This window comes from Aythya fuligula, chromosome 3 (genome assembly GCF_009819795.1).
Source record: "Aythya fuligula isolate bAytFul2 chromosome 3, bAytFul2.pri, whole genome shotgun sequence".
NCBI lineage: Eukaryota > Metazoa > Chordata > Aves > Anseriformes > Anatidae > Aythya > Aythya fuligula.
In genome coordinates, this window is record NC_045561.1 from 42,435,263 (window position 1) to 42,460,242 (window position 24,980).

Below are 24,980 nucleotides of genomic sequence, written 5' to 3' on the forward strand. Positions count from 1 at the left end.
TCAAACAGATACGTGGAATTGCAAACCCGTATGCTCTGGGGAAAACCTTAAAAAGCTTTCCATTTGTTCTCACAGGTGAAGTAACTGTTGAGGGTGGGGAAGGGGCACCAACAGGTGTGGAGTTTGGAAAGCACTTCCAGATAGACCTATTAAAATCATCAGCTTCAACCACAGCTTATTCCACTCCAAAAACAAATTTCCTTTTAATCTTCCTTGCAATTAAAATAAATTACATCGACTTACCCTGTCTCAAATCCAACACTTTTTCTGCTGCACAAAACAGCAGAAGACACAACACCAGTGAAATCTACAAAGAAGGGTGGACACAGAGGTTGACCAGCAGCTGAGCACCCTCCCAAAAAACAGCTCTTATCTAAGCCTCACAACGTGTTACACTGACATTCTGCATTTCAGCCAGCAGCACGGGCTCGTGTACGAATTTCCCACCCAGGTCCACCCTAATGCTTCTGCATGCAGTCTGCCACACAGCTTGGGTTAGGGCAGCAACCTAATTGAATTTGTGATGCTCTCCTGGTTGTGCATTTCAGCTCTAGAAACTGTTTTGGAGGGTTTACATCTAACACTGCTAGATTTGGATTATAGTCCAAAGAAACTTGCTCCCAAAATAGCACTGAACAGACTCAACTCCTCGTTTCTGAAGTGGTTTAGCAATCAAAACTGGGCAAATCAGCCTCAGGTCTGTGGCTCAGAAACAAAGAGAATCTAGAAATATCCTTGCCTGTGCATTTTTCTGTAGTTACAGGACCAATCTGCACTAGACTTGGCGAGAAAGCCCTTATCCATTAGGGGACACCGTGCATAGACGGATCATTCCTCATTAACTCCTCGTGGAGCAGAGAAACTGAAAACCGATCTGTGAGAAACGCAGAAGTGCAGGGCAGCCTTTGGAGTGACAAACAAGAGGAGCACCGAAATCAGTCTTCAACTGCTGAGCAGAGGCAGGTGAGCAGCAGCAGAAATAGATCATTTGAAAACAGAGGGAAAAAAATACACAACTGATTAACCTGTAGCCTCAAATTCCAACACCAGGATTTAAGTATTTCAGGAGCAAGAGAGAAGGGCCCGGGAAAGGAGCAGTGACTGGCAGCTGATTCAAGTCCGAGCTTTTGCAGAGCTTTGGGGATAACAGGGAAGCCCCAGTTTCTTCAGCCAGGATCAGCAAGGTGACATTTGCTTTGTGCAATCTGTCCATTTTCTTGCTCCATTCGCAGACTCTGTGCGCTCCTCCTAGCTGCCAGAGTACTGAGTGCTAAAGCGGCATCTCAAGGAGGTCTTCTTCCCCACTCCCAGGTGACAGAGCAGCAACTGCCTTCCAGGAAACAAGTCTTCACCGGACCCACACTGCCACCCCTACTTTCATTTCAGGTTTCTTTCACCTTCCCATTATCTCTCACCCTCAGCATGTCATAAGGAAACATCACAGGAGCAGGGAAACGCGCTCACAGTGAAAGATATAAAATAAAAAGTGCCAGAAGAGCAAAACCAACATTCCTGCAAATGTTCGTTAGCAAGCCCTCGAAACTAGAGTTTATCATAAAATAAACAGGAGAAAGGCCTGCCAAAACGCCTTTAATGGGTTCAAGCTGAGCCAGTTCACAACAGGTCAATGATGCAGAATTTAAAGACAAAAAAAAAAAAAAAGACAACTTTGCTGTTTTAACCTCTGCATCACTTTTGAGACTAGATCTCGTAGCTGAAGATAACCTTCAAAATACGCACAGAGCAACCCCTGCCTGTGTCTGCAGAAAGCGTGAAACGATCGTGCACGAGGCTGAGCTGCCTCACTCTTCTCAAACACCCAGAGAGAGCGATAAATACTAACACCACTCATTATTTCTACCGATAAGCCAAACACGTAAGGAAAGAGAGAAGAAATATCGCATCAAGGGTCTGCCCAGCTACAGTGCTGAAGTGTCACAAGTCGGAGCAGCCAAAAAAGGGTACGGGGTTACTTTTCTTTGAGGAACCAAAAACGGAGAAGAACCCCAGCAGAGAGACCGATCGCACAAAACGCAAGTTCCTCTTTCCTAGAAGATTAGCTGAGCACCAAGCATTAGGCCAAGGAAGTTCATTTCCTGCCTGTCCTACCTCTTGGATACAGGTTTAGGCAGATTCCCCGGCCCTGAAACATCACCAGCACAGACGTACGAAGGAAAAAAAAAAAAAAAAAAAAAAAAAAAAGCTTGAAAACCAGTGTTGGAAACGCTGCTTTTTGGGACTCTGCCTTCCTGCCCTGCCTCTGGGACAGCCCGCTCTCGCTCCCAGGAAGACCTGTGGGCAGGGAACCACCAGGAGCACGCAACCCCAATACAAACAAACAGAGAGCCACCGGCAGGAAAGCCCATTTGGAGCGTTCTCCACTAAAAACAGCGTCCCGGGCCTCAGCTCGTGAATCCCCCTGGCTTGTAGCTTGGCGATGCTCGGCTCATCTCGGAGCTGCACAACTTCGGCAGCCAGCACGGTGCCGATCAACCCGCGCTCAGCGGCCGGGGGGGTGCCGAGCAGCCGAGGGGCGCTCCCCACGGCCCCAGCGGGGTTTCGGGGGAGCCCCCCCGGCTGCCCGGCTCCCCCTTTGGACCCTACGGAGGGCGGATTCCGCCCCCTCCACCTCCACCGCGCCCCCGCGCCCGGCTCCCGGCGCCCAGCCCCGGCCCTGCCCTGCCCGCGGCCGCCGCCGCCGCCTCCTCCTGCCGGGGCCGGGCCGGGCCTGCGGGGCCTCGCCACGAGGCTGCCGCCGGCCCCCGCCGCCTCCTCCCGCCGCCGGGCGGCGCCGCTGCCCGTCCCCGTGTCCCCGCCGCGTCCCCGCGGGGTCCCCGCACTCACTGAGCATCGCAGGCGGCGGCGGCGGCGGGCGGGCGGCTGCGGGCTGCGGGCTGCAGGCGGGGGGCGGGCGGCGCTGTCACTGCGCCCGGCGGCACCGAGCGGGGGCGACGCCGCCGCTGCCGCCCGGACTGGCGGGGGCGGCCGGGGCTGCCCGGGGACCGGCGGCCGGCGGCGGCCGCTCCATGGCTGCTGCGGCTGCGGCTGGGGCTGGGGAGGGAGCGGGGAGCGGGGAGCAGCGAGCGGGGCGGCCCCCGCGCAGGCGCCCTCCGGCCGGCAACGATGGGCGCCGCCTCCCGGGGAGGGACCGGGGGGAGGCAGCGAGGGACGGGACGGGACGGGACGGGGCGAGGGAGCCGGGGAGGGACCGCGAGGAGGAGGAGGAGGAAGGAGGGAGCGGTGAAATGGCGGCCGTGTACTCCGGCGTGCACCTGAAGCTGAAGAGCGGCCGCACGCCGTGGGGGGAGAAGGTGAAGCTCGCCCGCTTCGCCTGGGTGTCGCAGCAGTGCGTGCTGCCCAACAAGGAGCAGGTAGGGGTGCCCGGCTGGAAGGGGGAGCCGCCTCCTCCTCCTCCTCCTCCTCCAGGAGCAGCTCCCGGCACCCAGCTGGCCGCCGCGGGGGGGTGGGTGCCGGGTGGGAGCGCGCACGCAGCTGCTGGTGCTGCGGGGAAATGTCCCGGCGGGGTTCATCGGCAGGAGGGTTTGCGATAAGGCACGGAGAGGCAGCCCCTCGGGCAGCACGTGTGCGGCGCCTCGTGGCTCCAGGGGAAGCCGCTGCCTGCAGAGCTGCCCTGTGGGATGTGCCCGCTGAGCCCCTGCGCAGCCTGCGGCTGGGTCGGAGCTGGGTGAGAGCAGAGCTTCAGGGTGCGAGAGCTGACCGGAGCTGTGGGTGCTTCCAGCAGCTCCAGGCCTCTCCCCTCAGGTCTCTGGTTTGCACCCTAAAGGTCGGTATTTCCCTTAAACAAGGGCGTCTTGTGCTGGGCCTCCAGCCCGGTGGTCTTGTGGGAACCCAGGGTGTGCACCGTCTGACACCAGTGTTTGGCATTCCCGTCCTTTAAGTTACTTAGATAATACATGTAGCCACACACCCTATTTTGAAATCAACAATACAAATCAGTAGCCTTCAACCTTTTTCATTCTGCACCTCTAAATTCCCAGGCCTGGATTTCTATATGGTAAATCTGAACCTGCCCAAAGGGTGATCTGAGAGGCACACCAAGTGTCAGAAAGCAAAGATCATCTCGGATTTCTTTAAGGTCTCCTCCAGCCTGAGCCTTTCTGTGACTCTATTCCACAATTTCAGGCCTTTGATTCAAAAGATTGCCATTGCTCATTAACAACAACAATCATTAATAACTACAATCAGACTTTCAGCCTCTGCTGAAGAAGCTGATGCAAAGCCATTAGGACGTCGGCTCCTGAAAGCTGTCTTGAGAAGGTTCAGGGGAACACGGGGCCAACGCTGGATTAAGAATTAAAGGTTTTAGGAATTTAGGCCTTGACTGAAGCCTTCAAAAGTGAAGTTTTCTGCTTATTCAGTGCCTGTTTTACTCAGATATAGAGCAGTTCTCATGGCCCAAGTGCTGCAGTTGTGAAGAGGTACTACTTTTGTCACGTTTTCACTTTTTTTTTTCCATTTTGTTAACAGGTATTACTTGATTGGGTAAGCCATACATTGGTTTCATACTACAATAAGAAGCTTGATCTGGAGGATGAAATTGTCGAGAAGCTCTGGGCGTATCTAGATGATGTTATCCGCAGTAGAAGACTACAGAATCTGTTGAAGAGTGGGAAGACGATCACTCTCAGCTTTTCAATTGCACAGGTAACTAAAACTGTGGGTATTTTGTAATATGTTGAATAGCAGTGCCTGTCTTCTACAATACGTGACCCTTCCCTGCAGGTAGGGTGTTGTATGAAATAAATAATAATAAAGCTGATGGTTTTTAGGACTTTTACTACAAACTTTCCTATTTCTGTTCTGCAATACAGTTTGTGTTTGTGCAGAACTAAGACTGAAAATGGCAGAGCATTCTAATAGTAACCTCCAAGTTAATCTGCCCCACTGTCTTTAAATTCTCCAAACTGTCTGAGAAGGAACTGGTTTAAGTATTTCAATAGGTAAGTAAAGGCTCATTTACGTATGTTATTATTGTGTATTAATAACTGTTTATATTATTATTCTGCCTGGGAAGGAGAGACTTTTCCCTGAACATGAGGCTCATCAGTGTGTTTGGCATGAGTACTTATGCAGAGTGACGTGCTCTTCAGTAGGCCCTCCCTAGGACCTTGCAACTTTTTATGATGATTCTGAACGAGATGCCCTTTTCATTTCCCCTTCCGCTCTCTCTCCCCAGCAGACCAACTTTGTGCACTGCCACATCCACATCTATGCTTCTCTGGGCTATCTCTTTATGTGTGTGGGAGATCAAAAAGGGCTTTAACCCATACTCATTGGTACACATCTCACACGTGTTGGGTTTCTAGCACAGTTCTCCCCAGTTTCTCTTCATCTGAAGAACCCTGCATGAATCTGGGTACATGTTACTGTGCTGTACTGGAAATAAGTCACGTTCCCAGATGAAAGGCTGGCTGTGAAGCAGGAGAGCAGGGAGCAGGAGACTTTTTTTTTTTTTTTTTTTTTTGTCAGCTGAAACCCTGTTTTGTCTCACAGCTTTCCCATTTAAAGTATTATGTTGCTCACTAAGTTAAACCAGTTTAGTAGTGACATCAAATCATTATTGATCTTAATCATCATTATTCTAGTCTCAGATGAAAACAGATGGGGGAAGCTTCAGTTACAATTGAACTTTGTTCAAAATTGAACCTGATAGTTTTATTCAGCTGCGTGATTACGGAGATGATAAAATTAATGGATGCCTGTGTTAGCAGTCAAAATGGCTGGAAAAAATGACCTTTTCAGTTGTGCTCTGGTTGGAAGGAAATGGGAGAAGACTGTCTACCTGCAGAAATTGAGTTGCAAACTACAGAAAATTGGTTTGATGAGAGGGGCTGTGCTCCAGAGAAGTTACAGTGCAAGTGTGCAAATTTAAACTTGTCTGTCTGATTGGGTAGTAGGCTGGAGTAGCTTAAAGACAAAACTATTTGGAGATGAGAAAAGGGAGCAGATAAAAGGGAAATTAATGGAGAAAAGTGTAGGAAAATCAAAACAAAGTTTGAGAAAAGGAAGGGACGTGAAAGTTCGATTAAACTTCAGTTCTTTAGAACTGTGAATCTCAAAGAAGAGAGAGGACGCTCGTCTTCCAGGTATCAGTACAGGAAACTTCGGGTTTTATTAGAAGGGATCAATGGTATTTAGTCATAGACATGCTTGCTTATGGTAGACTTCTTGGATCAAAAGTTGGAATATTTTTTCTTTGTTTTAATTTGTTTGGAACACAATTTGGGGGACCTTACAAGAAGGGAGGGAATTTTCTCTCTCTTCCCTTTCTGCAAGATTATTTATTAGGATAAAATGTGTCCAGTTAGCTCTGTTGTTGGTAATGCTCATACTGAACCAGTGGTTCCGCATATATCCTATTTAGCAAACAAATGAGGGGACACAGTTTTGGCCAGAGGAGTTCCTAGTTTGAGATGTATAATATGAGAAGCCCAGCAGCAACTGTTAGCAGGTCCCTGGTGCTTCCTGCTTGCAGCCAGAGCTCCTAGAAGATGACATCAGTTCATTATGGTGAGCTTTGTCTTTGTGTACAAAATCAACTTTTTTTCTTTTCTTTCAACCTTCAGGTCATCAATGAAAGGCTATCAGAGGCCTGTTCCCAAAAAACACAGCAAAACATTGGCACGGTGCTGAGTTGCTCCAGCGGCATTCTTTCTACTCCCTCGCTCTCCATCATTTACACAGCAAAGTGTGAGCTCTTGGTTGATCTCCTCAGCAAGCTTGCTGAGCTGGCGTGTCAGCAGCTGGCTTCTGATGATGCTGTGGACTCCCAGTTGTTCAGCATCCTCCACCTCACCTTTGCTCAGTACCTCCTGATCCAGAGGCAGCAAACCAACCCAAATCGGGTGTTTGGGCAAGTGGCAAGTCATTTGCTCCAGCCGAGCCTGCTCCTGAGGCACCTGCTGACCACGAGGAGCTGGACGCAGGCCGATGACAGCCACGTGCGTCAGCACTTAAGCAGGGAAATCCGAAATCAAGTGGAAACGCTGCTGCGGGCTGGGTTATTCCAGCCTGAGCTCTTCTCATCCTACAAAGAGGAGCTGCTGCCGGAACGGGAGCTCCAGGAGAAGAAGAAAGGAGCTCTGAAAAGCCTCTTGCTACCAGTAAACACCGTGCAGACCAAGCTGGCCAGTGGCTTTTGTGAACCTGCCATCCATGGAGCGGTGGTGGCTGGTTCGGTGTCCCTGCTATATAAGCTCTTTCTGGACTCCTACTGCAAAGCAGAAAGCCACCTGGTGTGTTTCCACATGCTCAGCAGGCTGTATGGCTGCCTCAGGCTCTCGGGCCTGCAGCAAGGAGCGAGGGAGGACGTGCTGACCCCTGCAGACTGGAGCACGGAGCTGCTTGCTTTGGAGCAGCTTCTGAGCTTGGTGCTGAGCAGCGATATCTACAACGTTGCCAGCGACCGCATCCGGCACAAGGAGGTGCAGTTTGGGTTTTACCGTGAGCTGGCGCAGATGTTGTTGAGTCACTCCCAAGCTTCCATCCCGGCTTGGTTCAGGTGTCTCAAGCTCTTGATATCCTTAAACCACCTCATAATAGAGCCAGACCTGGTTGACTTGGTGGCCTCTGCTTGGGTGGATGCCAAGGTCGCTGAGCTACGTACGAAGAAGCCCCAGGAGGCTCTCCTCCACGCCGTGTTTCAGACGTACTCCAAGCTGCGGCAGTTTCCACGGCTCTTTGAGGAGGTGCTGACAGTCATCTGCTGGCCCGCTGTCGATGAACTGAGGCTGCCCGTCTTGTCTGCTGGCTTGACAGTAAAGCTTCGCGAGTGCCTCCTCGAGCTGCCGCCCAACCAGGTTCTGGACATTGTAGGTCTCTTAGTGGAGAAGTGCCAGATCCTGGTTCCTGCTGTTGAAGGGTCTGCCGACATGGCCTTGAAGCTGATGTCAGTGAGCTCGGTGCTGCACGCTTTTCTCTTCAACATGGGGAGCCTAGATGATATCACTCCTGCCCCTGTGGTCCTTCGCACCCAGGGTCTGCTGGCCAAGATGCAGGAGGGAGTAATTCAGCCGCTGATAGAGCTGCTGCAGGCTCCTGGGAGAGAGGAAGAGGAGCCAGACCTTTGGCTAAGAAAGGCCAGCGACTCTGCTCTCCTTCTCATTTACACCTGGATTGAGGTAGATGCTTTGTTTGCTATTAGCTGCACCAAATATGAGTCTCCATTGCCTGAAAATGCTGGTGCTGCTGCTATGTCTGCTGCAAAGCCCTGGGATGTTTCAGCTTTCTTCCCTGGTGTGGAAGAGCAGTGTTGGGAGAGAGTCGTGGAACTTGCGAGTAGTTTTGCCTCCACTGGTAAATACTGCTTAGAACTGCTCACGCTTCAGAAAATGAAGATGATTTTAATGCAGGCTCATGGTGACGTACAGGCCTTGCAGTGTGCTGCAGCTTTCATCCTGGAAGCTGGGAGAGCCGCCATGAACAGGGAAGAATCTCAACCATGGGATGGAGATATCAGCACAATAAATGAGCTTACTTACCCCACAGCACACTGGCACCTCGTCATCTCCAACCTGACTATCCTGTTGCCATATATTTCCCTGAAAGATGTACGGTACATTGCAGATGTGCTTCTGGAGGCGTTAGTATTGACCAGAGCTCAGGAAGCTGCTGCAGACCAGGAGCCTTCCATCAGCATCGGAAAGATCTGTCTCAGTTTCATGCACAGTCCCTTTCTCCCAGAAATGAAGGTTCTGCATTGTGCTTTTCTGACCAGCCTTATTCATCAGTTCACTCGGGTGCTGCCCTCTGCTGCTAGGGATTCGGTAGGTCTGCCACTTCAGCAGCTGTCTGCAGGTAATATCTCGTGGCATGAAGAAATCCTGGCTCCTTCCAAACCTTTTGGTGTGGTAGAAGCACCACCAGGAAACAATCAGCCGAAGGAGGAGCTCAGTTTGTCGTGGAAAACCCTGGAGAAAGTTGCCCAGTGTATCTTACAGTTAACAAAAACTGGTTCCCCTGTCATCCTGAAGGAAAGCCAGCTAGAAAGCTGCCTGGGCTTGCTAGAAATTACTTCTCTTCTGAAGCTGGACAGCCTTTTTCCCTCTGACTGTAACCGGTGTTTTCTGGTGCTGCTGTCCCTGGTAGCCAATACCAGGGCCAGCGCCTCCTGCAGCAAGCAGTTATCTCTGAAATTTTTACGTACCTGCTTCCACCTCCTGAGGTGCCTGCAAGCTGGCAGGAATGCCAACTCTGTTTTTAAGGTTTTTCATGCCAGCGATGTTCTGGAAGCCGTCATAACCTCCCAGCTTACAGTTAGCAAATTCTTCAGTGATACTTTGACTGATCCTATATGGGCAGAGTATCTCCAGGAAGTCCAAGCCTCTTTGGAGCATTTTCTCCACATGATTGTTGAAAGAAGGCAAAGTACGAGGCTTAACTTGGAAAAATTCATGTCTTTCCTGGTGAGCTGCAAGCCAGGTGTTGGTGTGGCCAAAAGCATATGCTGTAAAAACTGGAATCCTGCAGCTGAGCAGTTACTGCTCGTGTCATTCACCACTCTGTGTCATGTCCTCACGCTCTACCTTCAGCAGCAGCCAGAGAAGAAGCTGCAGTCTACAGACATACTGTCTGCTTTGCTGGAGCCAGTAGTCCAGCAGATGGGAAGAACTGTTGAACACGGTGTTCAGAGTAACACCCAAAACCAGCCTTTGCCTGTAGCGTTTATACCATCTGTCACGACTCTTCTCAAGGCAGATCTGAGCCACGCTGTCACAAAAGGCTGGCAGAAGAATCCCGAGGAGCCCAGTGGGTTTCTGGAGCCGTCCCGTGTTGAACTGTACCAGAAGTTTTACTCTCAGATACTGAGAGAGCTGCCCTCTGCAGGAGGCCACTTGCAGTTCCTTCAGTTTGCCTTGCGGTTCCTGACTGTCTTCTGCTCGGTGCCAGAGCTGTGTCCTGGGAAAGAAACTGCAGTCACTGTTGTTTTTGCTATAAACAAGCTTCTTGCTGGTATGAAAACTCCTTTTCTTCACTTCTTTTGCTAATTTTGCAGGATAGAGGCAAGTTTAAAAACAAACAAACAAAAAAACAACAAAAAAAAACACACAAACTTTTGCAAAATATACAGCTTTTTAAAAATTCTGCTTGTGTTAAATCAGTAAGCTATCCTTTTTTTTAAATACATAACAAGAAAATTTTCAAGGAGGCAGTGTTGTGGTACCTGGGCCACAGCAGCCATCTAATCTGGTAAGGATCTTCTGGATGTTGTAAACGTGCATGTCTTCTGCATCTCACAGTTCCTTATTGTGTGTTGCACTGAAGAGAAGGATAACTTTTGCTTGTTTATTTTAGAAATCTTCAGTATTGGTTTACTGTCAGAAATACTGGATTTTAAGGTTGCTGAACACCGGTAATTCTGTCAAAATCAGGGGGAGTTTGGCAGATCAGACCCTTTATCCCCATCAAATAAAGAGCTGGGGCTAGAAATGGCAGGAAAATCTGTTCTTGCTCTGTGAGGGCAGGGGTTTCACACCAGGAGTAGGGACCATGAGGAGGTGTCAATTGCTGTAATCGTTCTGCTGACTTCTCTCTCTCATCCTGTGCCTAACTTTACTGAACATTGGTGAAGTGTTCTAGCCTGGAGGGATAATTAATCACTGTAAAAGCTATAAGAATCTTTAATAAATGTGTAAAGCATTAAGTAAGTTGAAATACAGATTCCTGGTGAAGAAGGCTCTTTCATCATTGACACAAATCCAGTGGATACGTGTAGAACTAAGAAGCCTTTCCATGCTGTTGAGGGCTTTTTATTGGTATGACGACTGCTCTGTAAACTCCAGGGTAGTAAATTCCTGAAAATGGTAATGCATTGCACTAGTGTGTGTGTGAGAAGGGAATTCATGGGGTTCTCTGTGCCTTCAAGTGGTGAAAAAGCATGCACAGAGCTGTCTAAAGGTTTGATTTCCCCTGTTCTAACCTGTGGAGGTCCCTGTCTTGGGGAATTGGTTGAGCCATGCTTGTGTCTCTTGAATGTGCAGGTCCTGCGATCACAATCCAGATGATTAAAAGCATAGAGCCAGAGCTGACGGAGGTGCTCGCCCAGCTGCTGGGAAGCTGCTCTGCCGAGGAGTTTTATGCCATCATGAGGCTGGTGCTGCAGGGGCTTGAGGTGAAGACCATTTGGCAACAGAAGGCTAAAGTAAGGAATGAGCTCGGTTTATTGTCAAGTTCTTTCTTCAGTTTTCTCTAATTTGAAGAAATGTGTTAGCTGAATGACATCTGGTTAAAGATTTTTTCCTCTTTCTGCTTTATGGTTGAGTCAAATAACTCTACGTGATTAAGGGCTTGGTAAGTGGGTTGTGTGGCGTTCTGGACATAAACTGAGAGAGGTGGAAGGGTCATGGAAATTTCCTGGAAAGTCTTTCCATCTAGTTTAAGGACTCAATAGCCTTAATTCCTTGTATTGTCAGCAGAAATTGTGTCTTTGATGTTATACATGATGCTGAAATTTTTTTTTTTACTTGCTGATCAGAGCTGTAGCACAGCAGACACTGGCAGTCAGTGAGGTTAACCACTGTTTGTCTATGGCTCTTAACAGGGCTAAAGGCATGCCATTCTTAAATATGTTAGTAGTTTTAAATAAAACCAAAACTGTGCCCATGCTTTCAGCATTTGTCTCTGTAATGACTTTTACTCTGTAATAACAAGATACTGCTCAGTAGCTTTTTAAATACTATGTCTTTCTCCAGAGAAGCTTAGGCAGTACTGGTAACACCCAGAACACTTGAGGTTAAAAAGCCAGCTGCTCCCTTCATAGAAGGCCCAGTGACCTGAGATCAAAACTGGGATTAAAATCGGGGTTTATCTGATTCGGTCATACTTGTCAGAAATAGATGTGACTATGCCACCTTGATTCTTGATACCTGTTTTTCAAAGTGTATCTGGAATTCCTGTGTATGCCTCTAAGTCCAGCCACCATAAGCATTGGAATATGTATGTGTGCACTCTGGGGTTGATACACACTGATAAGACCTATTTGTTTTGGCTTGTAGTATGTTTCTTTAATCAGTTTGGCTTAATGGTCAGAATTATTATTTTTTTAAACAAATCCAAACCCACCTTGCTGCTGAATGCAGCATTCTTAGTGTTCCAGTATCCCTGTACTCCCCCTGCTTCCCTCTCTTGTGTAGTGGCAGTTAAAAAAGGCTTTCCTTTCTTAAAAACCACTTCAAACCTTTTTGTACAGTAAGTTGACTCTAAAATAAATGCAGTGTCAGCACATTTGGGCCAGTGCTGCCCTCGGCACAAAGAATTTCATTGAGCTGCTGATTACATCACGATTTTCCAAAGAGGTGTGTTGGTAGGAGGACTTCCATGTATCAAGGCTCTGGTAATGCTCAAAACTGTCACTGCCCTTGAAAGGGCTCTTTTGTACTTGAGAGGAGCCAGTGAGTCTTGTACCTGTGACTGGTTGTCAATCTGCTTTCTGCAGGAAGTATTGTCAGCTATTATGCTAATCAAATTGGTGCTCAGCTGCCCATTAAGTGGAGACAAAGAGAAAGCTTTCTGGTTTGCCAGCCCGCAGATAATCACAGCTTTAGCTGTAAGTATCTATTTATTGTAACTTCATTACCTATCCCTTTTATTTGTTGGAGTCTGTAGTGATTGCATCTGTAACTCAGCACAGAGGAATATGGGAGCAAAACAACTGTGGATGCTAGACAAACCCCTATCAGATTCACCAGCACTATGGCACTGTCTCCTTTAGATCTTTCCTCTCCTTCTTGAAGTGAGTCTCTCCCTGTGGGTGCAATGTGTAGGTCAGACGTTTCTTATCAGTAATTTTCTGGGGCTGAACTGTGTAACCTGGAGTTTGGGAGAGGCTTGTTAGGCTGCGGATATGTCTGGGTCTCCTATCCTCCTCCTTCCTGTCCAAAAGAGAAGGAAACTATCAGCCATGTGTTACAGCAGACAGTAATGACAGCAAAACAAAAAGAAAAAAGTACTCATATTAAAAAAAAAAAAAAAAGTCACTGACTTTAGAATAGGAAACTTAATTGGCAGTAACCAAATCCAGTTTTTGTGTCCTTGATTGTCCAGCATGCAAACCTAGTGATGTAGGTTTTCCTTCTGTCTTGGTGATGGTGTCTCTAGACCAGGATTTGCTCTGCAGCACCAGGAAACTGAGCTTGTAATTTCTGCCCTTTTTGTTAGATTGGCATGCTTGGGCAAGAGAGAACTGGACTGGTACACTTGTGGGGAGGTGCGGGTTGCTGTAGCCTTTCCACCTTGTCAGGGGACTGGGAAACAGGTACAGTTCCGCACTCAGAGCAGTGCCTGCTTGAAATGCATCACGTGCATCCTCTGCCCAGGGTGCAGTTATACCAAAACTACTGAAATGAAGGAGTCTCCCTGCAGCCCAGCTTGCACCAGTCTTGTCCTGTTGACTCAAGTCAGAGCATTATAGTGTCTGGTGTTTGAATGCTTGCAATGGGTGGCTAATGCACTCCCTCTTTGTCCTGTCCTTGTGTAGATGCAAACCAAAGAGGCCTGCCAGGACCAGTCACTGACTGCCACCATAGTTGTGCCTATTCTGGAGACTGCAGCAGCTCTGCTAAGGCAAGGAGAAAGGGTTCTCCTGAATCCGCACCACGTTGCATTGGCATTCAATATTCTCCTCACCATCCCTCTGGATCATCTGAAGACCGAAGACTATGGCAGTGTCTTTCTGGGAGTCCATGAAGTGCTGTTCTCTGTCGTACAGTGCCATCCAAAGGTATATCTCCGGGGTGGTAGGAGAAGGGGAAAAAAAGTCAAGAACCAAGACAGAAGCTGGTGATGAGAAACTTTTAAAGAGTGGTTTTGATACACTTTCCCCTTGTAGTATATAAGTACTTTGTAGAGCTTGTTCTTTAAAAGCTTTGAAGTCACCTCCTGTCAGTTGCTCTCCTCCTTTGTTTTAGGCCTTCTTTGTTAGTCTTTGGCAGCAGATTGCTTATAAACCTGATGCTAGATTAAAATAAAACATCCCATGCAGTTTGACTTCTGGAAGCAAAAATAGCTCAGGGTCCAGCAAATCGGTCTCACGGGAGACCAGGATTTTTCAGGCCTTTGAAAATGGGGCTTGGGCATGTTAGAAGTTGGTGACCTTCAGACTTTGTATCATCTGGGTGTTCTTGTCAGCCTGCTGGCATGGGAAGGTGAAAGCATGCCAGGGCTTGCACAGGGTCAGGGGTGCTCATGCAAAGAAGAGGCAGATAGGGGTGAAAGCAAAAAGGAAACGTGATGTTTACTTGTTACTTATATTTGAATACACTCAGGAGTGTAGTTTTCCAGGATTCTCATGTGCTAGATTCTGTACAGATGCAGAATGAAAAGATAGTCTGTGCTCCTGACACCTGTGTAAGCTTTATAGTCTCCTTCACAGGAATTGATTTCCCCCCGACTATGGGGTAGTGTACATCTGCCCTCTCCACTGCCTTTACTACGTAATCTCAGGTGTTTTTATTTCACGTTTTTGCAGGTGATGTTGAAAGCTGCACCATCTTTTCTGAACAGTTTTCATCGCCTGGTTGCTTCTGTCATGCATGAAGGACGGCAGAGAGGAGACAGAGGTACCATATCTTTTCCATTTTCACACTGTATATACACATAATAATTTTGTGTGTTCTGCAAGAGGAGTTGCAGAAGAAGGCAGTCTGACACCAAAAGGAAAGTCCTCGAAACCTAGCTGTGGCATGGAAACCATCAGTCCCAAATTTACATGTCTTGCATGTAAATTTGAGGATGAGCTTCGTAGCATCTTGGACTTCAAAAGATAACTAGGCCTCCTTTGGAGCTGCATCCAGACAACACTGCTTTTGGGGGAGTAAGGTATTCTTCTCTAACTGGCTGGCAAGTGGTCAGGAACCAGTAAGGCTTGCTGTGTCCAATTTCAGCTCTTCCTATCAACTTTTGCTCCTGAAAGTAGTGTAGACATTTATAGCAGGGTGGCTGTGAGCTCTGCTGATACATGTTAGCACACCTGAGTGATAACCCCAAATTGGTCGTGCTGAATGGAGCTTCTGGAGCTTCTTGAGACTGAAACCATTTACTTCAGACCTGAATATTCACTAGTCTATGCTAAGCATAAAGCCAAGGCATTACATATCTTTAGTATATGTTGGAATTAGATGATATATCTGTGTGGTCAAGGATTTCAAGTTACAGGCTCAAGTATCTCAAAAAAAAAAAAAAAAAAAAAAAAGGACTCTACTGGAAGTTGTTAGAGAATTTGCATTCTGTAATGTGTGTATGTGAGACAATAGTCACAGAAAACGTATCATTACATGGCATCCTCAAAATAAAAAACATGCTGTTTATCTTGGCAGAATTGTTTTATTTGCATAAAAAATAACACGAAAATGACTTCTAGATTTCCCTTCTTGTTTGTGTTGATTCTCCTCATTCACTGCCTACTGAAAGAGTGAATTCAAGTGCTCTCTCCAGTCTCCAGTGATGTGGCTTCTTCTCTTGTACTGCACATAGTAAATGCCATTAGAAAGCTTTTTTACTATGCTGTTTCTAAGAGACGTCTTCTGATTTTCTGTCAGGTAGAGAATATGATTTTCCAGTTTCCTTGGTTTCACCTCCACAGTGCTAGCTGGGACTGAATTATGGCAGGGACCATAGCTGCTGCTTTCACTTCTCAGCATGTCTAACAAATACTTCTAGCATTGCAGTGTGTATGAAGTTGGAATTAGTGTGCTCTTACAAACTAGCCATTGTAAGAGATGTGTATGGTGTGTTGTGAGCATGGGAGGGGGTCTCTCAGCTGTGGCTTGATAAGAAAATAAGATAAAATGGGCAAGCAGATGTTGGCTTTGTGTAGTTAAAGAATCATGGAAGATTGCCTAATCTTTTTAAGTAGTATTTTAAAGCCTCAAATACCAGACTGCAACTTGCTCTCTGTTTTAGGCAACACAGATGACTTTGAAGTTATACTGAAGTGTGCACACCTAGTGGAACGGATGTATAGTCACATTGCTGCAAAAACAGAGGAATTCACTGTGTTTTCTGCTTTCATTGTGGCTCAGTACGTGACCGAATTGCAGAAGGTAATACATTCTCATCGGCTTTAAAAGCGCCATGGTATTGGCATGTGCCTCATGGGGATACAGTTTTGGTCCAAATCCCTGAGAATCCAGGGACTTAGGAACTGGGATAACGCCCAGCTCCTAAAAACTTTCTAAAGGAGTGGGCAGTGGGTTGTTTTTTGTTTTTTTTTTTTTTTTTGTGTGTGTGTGTTAGATAAAACAATGCAATACTTATTTACAGAACTTTTGCTTTTTCTATCATGTTTTGAGTCTTGTTTTTTTTCTTCATGTGGTAGTTCAGGTTCTTCTCCCAGGCAGTGTCAGTTGTTCAGGCCTGATGTCTGTTAGAGCCCCATCTAGGCAAAGTAATGAAGGAAAATCCTTCATGAAACTCTCTTTTAGTCTGAGTTAAATGAATGAGTGAAAGGAAAAAAGTTACCAAGCTGGGGAATTGTTGGCTCTTCAGTAATTCTCCTTCCACACCAAAGGTATCATTAGTATCCTTACTGAAAACAGCTATTCCTGCTATTACTGATGCCAGAGCCTGTCAGCAGCTTCTCACATCCAGACTTAAATTCAACTTGTCATTCCCTCCAACCTAATGGTTTAAATTTCATGAGGATTTGAATGCTGCCTGCATTGTCAGCACCTGCAAACTGATTATTTGTGGCTCAGGCCTGGACATGGGCCAAAAATAGAGAAATTAATTGTAGTCTTCTTTAGGCCTTCCACAAAAATATCCTAACTGGTTCTATGTTTCTAAAGGATTATGTTAAGCAGTGTAAGTAATGAAAACTGAAGCTTAAACTCAGCTGCCTTCTCTGTTGCCTGCCTGGCTTTTTTCAGAGGTTTGGGAGTAAAACAATAGGATATGTCAGTTACTTACTGTTCCTGGTGTGTTGGTTATTAGAATGGAGGGGACCTACAGAATAGGGTCTGACTGCCTGACCCTTCAGGTTTAACCAAAAATTAAAGCATATTATTACCTAAATGCCTCTTGAAAATTGACAGGCATGGGGCATCAGCCACTGACTAAAAAGCCTGCTCCAGTGTAAAGCCTATTCCTAATATCTAGTCTGAAACTCACCTGAAAGCTGTTTTCTAGTCTGAACATCACATTCTTCTGTAATTTGGTTTTGCCATAAATCAAAATATGGTCAAAGGACCTGCACAGGAGAACCAGTTTTTAAGAATAAAATAGCAAGATGGATGCCATCAGATCCCAGTGGATATGATTAGTAAGTAACAGCTGTCTCTACCAACTAACAGCAAACAAGCACAAGCTTTCTTAGGTGTTGTGGGTTTTTGGAAAATGGATTTTCCAAGTGTACAGTCTGAATACATATTCCAAGTTACAGTCTGATTGTAAGTCCTCTCTGTCAAGTGACCTGGAAGGAGAATGATTTTAAAGGGGGCCCTGAACAGCCAGCCACAAGCCTATGAGCAAATTAAACCAGGCAATTCATGCAGTAGCCCTTGAGCCAGTCTGGACAGGACAAGATGTAAAAAATGTGCTTTGCACCATAGCCAAGGAGCATGACCGCACCTGGAGCCTCTGGCAGACAGCACCTGGAGATAACAGAAGAAAATATCCCATAATGGAAGGGACTCCCAAGGTCCATTCCTTGGCTCCACCCAGAACTACCTAAAAATTAAACCATAGGTCTAAGAGCATTGTCCCAATGCTTCTTGAACTCCAGCAGGCTGGGTGCCATGACTGCTGTCCTGGTAGCCTGTTTCAGTGCCACAGTATATGCAGAAGTCCAGCAAAACTAGGGATAAATTAAGACTACTGCTCTATATAACTTGCTCTGAACTTCTCCGAATTCTGTTCGTCACTGAATATGGAGCCTTTCCTCAAATGGGACCTGGCTTGAATTATCAAATGACCTTTTGAGTTAAGTTGACCTTTTCAAGTCAGAAGGAGACTTATTCAGTGTTAAGACTGAGTACAAAGTCTCACAAGATTTTAGGAAAATTTTGTGTAATGCTTTCGCTGATAAATGGAAAATGATGGATGATAGTTGAAACCGCAGATAGGTAATGTATGCGTGGAGCATTTGAGTGTGGAAAGGTGAATTTGTGTAGTGAGCCGTGAGAAGCTGTAACAAAGGGGTGTTTTCTGTCTCTGACAGAATAGATGGATCACAAGTAGGTGGTGATTTATTTCACCATTAGCCTAGTGAGAGTTGGTGGGTATCAGAGGAAGGAGAGGACTCAGCGTGCTGGTCCTAAAGGGGCATATACATATCATACATATCTTTTATGTTGCTCTGCAGATGAAGAGAAAAACTCTAGCCATTTATTTCATCCGAGTCTAGATCAGTGACTTGCTGCCTATGGTCCAAAGACCTTGGGTGTCTGTGAAATATCACTGAGAAAAACATGCTGTTGATAAATTTAAATCTTCACGTAGGCATCTGCACACTTACTGGAACCCTTTTTAAGGGTCTCCAGACTAAAACCATTGGCCTAAACAGTTATTTGCTCCTAATGCAGTTGTGTAATAGTTCCCTCAGCGTGTCCTTTTTATACCAGGAAATAAATATACTTGCAAATTGTTTTGTGATAACCTAGAAAGATTTCTTGCTGAAGTGGGTGGCATCTCTAGCTTCCTTCATACTCTTGACAGCGCTCTTCCCTTGTTGTGTATGAGCTGTTGCTTGATTCAGCAATAGTGAAATATCTCTTCGCACACTTAATGTCGCACATCAAGAGCTCTGTAATGCTTGACAAATTGGTTGTGCTAACTATATAGACCATAAAACACTTAGAAGCATAATTAAGTGCCAGCTAGTAGTGGCAGCTGTTTAAATCTTTGCTTTTGCTTCCCATGGTGTTATTGGCGGGTGTTTATAGGAAACTGCACGGCAAAGCAGGAATGGCCCAAATAAGGCACGGGTGCAGGCTGGTTTGCAAAGTGAAGGATGTAATTCCATTAACTGTAGCTCTGAGGTATCTGCTCATCCCAAGTGGGCCATCTAATCCATATCGTCAATAGCTGTGTGTCTCCCTCGCCTTATTCCCTGCAATCCCTTCTCTGCTCTGTGGAGGGAGAAGCAAGCCCAATGCATTTGCTGGGAGCTGTGATGCTCAGCTGTTCTGTTCCTTTAGTGCATGGCAGGGCGAAATAACATCTTTTACAAACCTTCTAATAGATCGGCTGACAAACTTTTGGTCAAGCAAACTCTTCAGGGTCAGAAATCAAAAGAAAGGCTTATGTGCTTTAATGCCTGTTATATGTTCTTCCAAGTTATGTTAGCAGCCCTAATAAAATATATTCTCTCTTTTGTGTTTAGGGCAGAAGGAGAGCAGGAGCTTGTCACAGTGATTAGGAGTGCACTTCATTAGGGGAAAGTTTATTAGTTGCCTGAGGAAGAAAGAACTCTGAATTTTAATGGCAGCCTTTTATGTAATTTTCATCAGGCCTGGAGTGCAGAGGCTTAGGTCTGGAGGCATAAAGCTAATTTTGGGATTCAGCAAAGATAAGATGTGGTTCTGCTGCAAAAATAATGTGATTATGCCAGAGGCCAGCACTGCCTAAGGCAGTGAAGCATTTAGCAAGTGATTTGTGTGCACAGGACAAATTCCAGTTTATGTGGAGCACCAGAGGACTCCAGGGTTGTCCACCACCTCCAGTGGCCTGGTTAACTAGCCTGGTTAGTGGCTGGTTAGCAGGCTGTGGGGTTGGGCAGGGATAATGGCAGGAGCAGGGCACTGAGTCAGGGGTCTTTGGTTGTATTCCCAGTTCTGCCGTCAGCTTTCTGCGTGACTTCAGGTGAGGTACTTGATTTCCAATGTCAGATCAAGGAAATGCACATCTCCTGAGCTTTCAGAAAGCTTCTTTCACTAAACCTTACACGTTCAAATCCTCAGATACAAATTGTTAGATAAATACCAAGTTGTTAAGTGATTGATTACCCAGTGTGAACAATAGACTAGCTTCAAGTCAGTGCTTGTTTGAAACTGGGACTTCAGAGCATACAGCTAACGATATGTACAGAATGTATAGAAATGTGTAATCCAGGGCAAATATTTTAGTTACAGTTTTCCTGCTGAGGACTTTTCACTTGTTTCTAAAGATGATCAGTGTCTTTGTCTCTGCAGCAGTGTGTGTAGTAGCACTCACATGCACTTTATTGCAAGGAACATGCTTCTTCTGCAAAATATATTTGCAAAAATCAGGAAAATGCTACACAAGATGACATGCTGGATTTTATCTAATGGATTATTCCAGGTGGTCTCATGCATTCAATAACATGTTGTCAGCACTTTTAATGTACACTAGCCATGGAAAGGGTGTTTTCATGCTTTTTTTTTTTTTTGTCTTCAAGTTTAATGCAGTTTTGTTCTTCTTGTAGGTGACTTTGCACCCAGCTGTGAAGAAGCATCTCACAGAGGGGATATATCACATCCTTGACCTTTGCATTGAGCGGGACGTCAAGTTCTTAAATGTGTCGCTACCAGCAGGTGTAAGGGAGGTCTTTAAGGATCTGTACAATGATTACAACCGCTACCACAAAGCAAAAAAGCAGGGGGAGGAAAAATATACTGCGTGATGAATTCTGCCTGGTGCTGCATGGTCAGCTATGAGTTGATCCAGCAGTGCTCAGAAAACCCTCAGTTCAGTTTGCTTTGGGATGACGAGTAAGATCAAATCTGAAGAGGGTCCTTTAAGCACGTGTTGCATTTTTTTTCTGTACAACCAACCTTCATAATGGGGAAAAGGGGATCAGGGAGGAAGGATTGTCCTGCTCCGTGCCACGAATGGCAGAACTGCTGCACCTGTGCAGCCCCCAAGCGAACTTTCTGGAAGCTTGCTGCAGTCTTGGCAGCAGATGTTGGGTTTCAGGCTTTGGCACATCACAGTGCTTTCTGTGGAAGCAATAACCTAGTGTAAAAGCCTCTGAGGGTTGTAACTCACTTACATGGTAAGCAGAATTAAAGCAATTAGATGCATATTTTTGTATGGTGATAATTCATATTTGTTACTGAGGAACTTTGTGACTATCACACAGCTGTGTGGTAGGCTACTGTCACAATACTGTGGAAATATAGTAAAAAAAAATAAAAAATAAAAAATTAAAACTCTTATATTTTTACGTGGTTGTTTTTGCTGCTGAGTCCAATCCTGAGCAACCCGACCTATTGAGTTTCCTTCTCGACTGACATATCTTGCGATCCTCCTGATAATCAGAAAGACTGATTACTTAAAGCTCTGGTCGATTTACTGTCATTAAGCAATTACACTTGGTTATCTGAACTCTGCTAGCTCTCACATTGCATTTTTAGCTTGTGATAAATGCTAGGTACCGAGGCCTATCTGAGACCTCTTTGGTCTAAGCCGAGCCTTGTTGCTTTGCTTTCACTCTAGGTTAAGAGCAAGCCCTGGACTTACTGCAACCCAGCTGACGGTAATAAGTTGTGGTAAATTAACCACACTCGAGCCTGTAGGAGCTTCATCAAATAACTGTCTTTCATTAGCCAAACTACTGAAGATTATTGTGTTGAGAATGGTAGAGAGTAAAGATCCAAACTTTTTGTAAGTGGTGGAACTCCTCACATGTGCACACAGTTAGTAGCTAGGCCTCGTTACTCTAACGTGATTAGCTGTGTTAAAATATATGTGGAGGAAGACTGGAACGTACCATGTCAGGCTGGGATGGAGTTAATTTTCTTCATAGCAGCTCTTTTGGTGGCGGCCTTTGCATTTGTGGTTAAAAGTTGGTAACATGCCAATGTTTCAGCTGTTGCTGAATGGTCTTTGCACAGCATTCAGGCTTTTTCTCCAAGCTTCTTGTTGGGGACATGAGGAGTGCCATCACCAGTCCAGAGGATGAAGTTTGGCTGCCACAGGAGGCTCCACATGGCAAAGATGGAAAAAGTGAGCGGTGCTGTGGGGCAGCTGGACCTGGGTGCCTGATGTTGTAAAGCCTTGGAGCTCCTCCTGGTCTGCCCGCTGGCTGCAGCCCTGGCTGGGTGCTTCTGGCACGCCACAAACCTCTGCTGGGACCCTGGCTGCAGAGCAGAGGCAGGTCCCTGGTGGGTGGCCCCCTTCGGTGGCTCCAAGCAGCGCCTGGGGCAGCTTCCTGGTGCCTGCCACTGTTGGCTTGTCCTGTGCCACTTCTGTATTTTATTTCAAAGCTGAAACACTGCTGTGGGGCAGAACTGGAAGAACAATTCCTGCTGCATCGAGCCCCCAGGGCTGTGGGGCAGTGAAGTACCTGGTAGGTTTCAGAAGGGAAATGTGTGTGAGCTGGGCGCAGCCTCTGTGCTGAAGGGAAGGCTGCTGATACACTAGTAAAAGGAGGGTTATGGACAGTGGGAGAGGATCTGGAAAGAGTAGTGAAAAAAGAGCTAGGTTTAAAGCGTGGGAGGAAGGAAGTGAGGTAGCAGCTCTGGCTTGTAAGTGTCAGGGCTCCCCCGATACAGCCATATGGTTGCAAGCCACACACACAGCTCAAAAGCTCCCCGAGTGTAGACCACAGCTTAAATAACATCTTACTCATCACTTTACAAGAGGTAAAGTGCTGGTATCAATTTTATTTCATCAGTATTAACTCCTTAGTCTTTCTCAGCTTTAACTTGGCTTGGAAATGAAAACGTGTAAGTGCCTTTTACGGCCAGCGGTGGTGGAAGGAACAAACTCTCGCTGTAAAAAGGACGTGGAGCTTGAATGAATGCGAAATTGAAACCCTGCCACAAATAAACCTTTATTACAAGCGTGCTATGCAACCGCTGCTTATCCCTTAGCCCTCTCTCTTCTCCAGACGAACCATCCCAATTCGCAAGCACAAAGCCGCGTTTCAGCGTGGAAGCTACAGAGGGGTTAAAAATAAGGCTGCATTTCACTTGCTAATCCTAGGTCTTTGTCCAAGAGCTGCTCTGGGCTTTTTAGCTCGCATAAATTAAATCACTGGCATAGGACCACCTGCTGAGAAAGCAGGCTTTGTTTTCTCCAGCGCGTTCCCACTGGGCTGCAGCGCTCCTCTGCTGTCGCACGATGGAGCCATCCTGCAGAGGTACAGAAGCAGCTCGGGAGCTCCTGGTTTTGGGGTCCTCTCTCTGCCAGGCTGGGTTAGCTGAAAGCTCGGAGCACCAGGCGGGCAGGGGGCTTGGCAGAAGCCCCGTCTGACGACTACAGGATGGGATTACCACCTGCCTCCCAGCTGAGCTTCAGTTGCGTGGTCCTTAGGGGCTTTTGGGACTTCATCTTGGCCAGAGCTCCAGCTGTGACGCAGTGCATCCCTTCCGAGGGCTTCTCTCTGTGCTACCATGCCTGCAGAAATGCCTCACATAGGTATTGCTGACAGGCTGAGGTTTTTAGGGTCCCAATGGCTGCACCCCAGGCTCAGCCTGTGACGTGGGGTTGCTGGTTTTATTTAGGTCTGGGCAGCACCTGAACCTGGCTGCCCTATGCCCAAATCAGACCAGGTATGAAGTAAGAGACAGGATGGGCGAGAAAAACAGTCACAACTGGCAGTCATCACGTTGATTTTCCTTACCCCTTATTTTTACATAGCTGCTGTGAAAATCGTCAGACTTTTCTACTTATTGAGGGTGGGGCTTGATTCCTAGTTGATCTTGCTTTACAGGATAGAAATACCCCAAAAGATGATAGTGCAAGATGGTTTATTGTGCTCGTTTACAAAGTTATTTGTCCTGTTCTTACCTGGTGGGAGGAGGCACGGTACCGAGTGCTTTGCTTTGAGTTTGAAATGGGTCCAGGAGTGTCAGATTTGCTTTTCTTCTTGCTGTGGGGCTGTGGCTTGAATAAGAGACGTCTCCTTCCAAAGCTTCCCTTTTGGGTTAAAACAAAATGGCACGAGCAAAGGAGGACTCAGAGATTCCTGTATCATTGTTACTGAACCAATAAATGTCGGCAGCGATGGTAGCCGTAGTGGGACTGAAGGGGCTTTTGTGTTTTACTGACTTGTGAAGACACTTGCCTTGAGCTGCCGTAATTGCTTTTTTACTCGAAGTGGATTTTAGCCATTCAGATGGGGACTACATTTTTGTGTCTTAAGCAGTGTTTGCAAGTGAGGAAAAATGATTTTTTTTTTTTTAAATTATCTTCAGCAAAATGAATTAATAATAAGCATAGAAGTGCCACTGTATCACTTTCTGGCAGGGCTGTTTTTCCACTGTAGGATGATTAGCAAGGTATCCTCTACATGGTTCAAGTTCCCAAAAAGGAGGATGCTTGTGTTATTGCATCTGCACTGTACGATTCATCAGATGAGAGTGAGAGTATACGAAAGAAGGGGGGTTGGTAACTTTCAAGCCTGGAAAATTTGTAAAACAGTGTGTCCTTTTGACCTTCTCACAGCTTTTAGTCTAGGAGAGCCCTCTAGCAAACTCTTCATCAGTTCTTCATAAGAATTTGGGAGGAATAAATTAAGGTACTCCAGGTGCTGACGCCGTATTGCCAGCCCTTTCTTCATGCAGAAGAATGCTGACTTTTTGTGTACTTATTTCTAAAGACAGTAAGGAGAGAAAATGGCAAAATTCACTTGGTCTTTTGCAGGCATCTTATGCAAGGGTGGGGTGGCAAGAGGTACAGGCCTGCAGCAGTTTGGCAGAAGTAGCTGCTTGGTTCTTGCTAGGTATAGGAGAGCCTGATTCTGACACAGTCCTGGCATTTTTAAGGTTGATGGAGACCAGCTTATGCCCCAAAGCAATTGGCATTGGTTTGATTGCTTCCTGCTGAGATTAGATTCAAAACTGCTTCCCGGAGGGAAATGTTCCACAGATCTCCTGCCCTCTAGTAGATGTCATTAGGGGAGGATGCCACAGATTCTGGGCCATCTCTCCAGATGTTACATCTTTTCAACTCTTCCCCCACAGCCAGAGGAGAGGAGTCTTTCTGCTGATAGCCAGTGGAGAGGAGAGGATTTGGAAAGCAAGCAAAGAGTAAAAGGAGAGGGAAGCCAGGGACATGTC

At 46.4% G+C, this 24,980-nt stretch overlaps 1 protein-coding gene across 1 annotated transcript; it reads left to right on the forward strand.

Moving 5' to 3' along the window:
- Positions 1–3,235: 3,235 nt before the first annotated feature.
- URB2 (URB2 ribosome biogenesis homolog) lies at positions 3,236–21,080 on the forward strand. The gene is made up of 9 exons (XM_032183524.1): positions 3,236–3,371; positions 4,489–4,665; positions 6,588–9,972; positions 11,001–11,161; positions 12,455–12,565; positions 13,496–13,738; positions 14,486–14,576; positions 15,919–16,058; positions 20,399–21,080. Exons 1-9 carry the CDS (start codon positions 3,246–3,248, stop codon positions 20,594–20,596), a joined length of 4,632 nt encoding a protein of 1,543 aa, XP_032039415.1. The 5' UTR covers positions 3,236–3,245; the 3' UTR covers positions 20,597–21,080.
- The last annotated feature ends 3,900 nt before the right edge of the window (positions 21,081–24,980 follow it).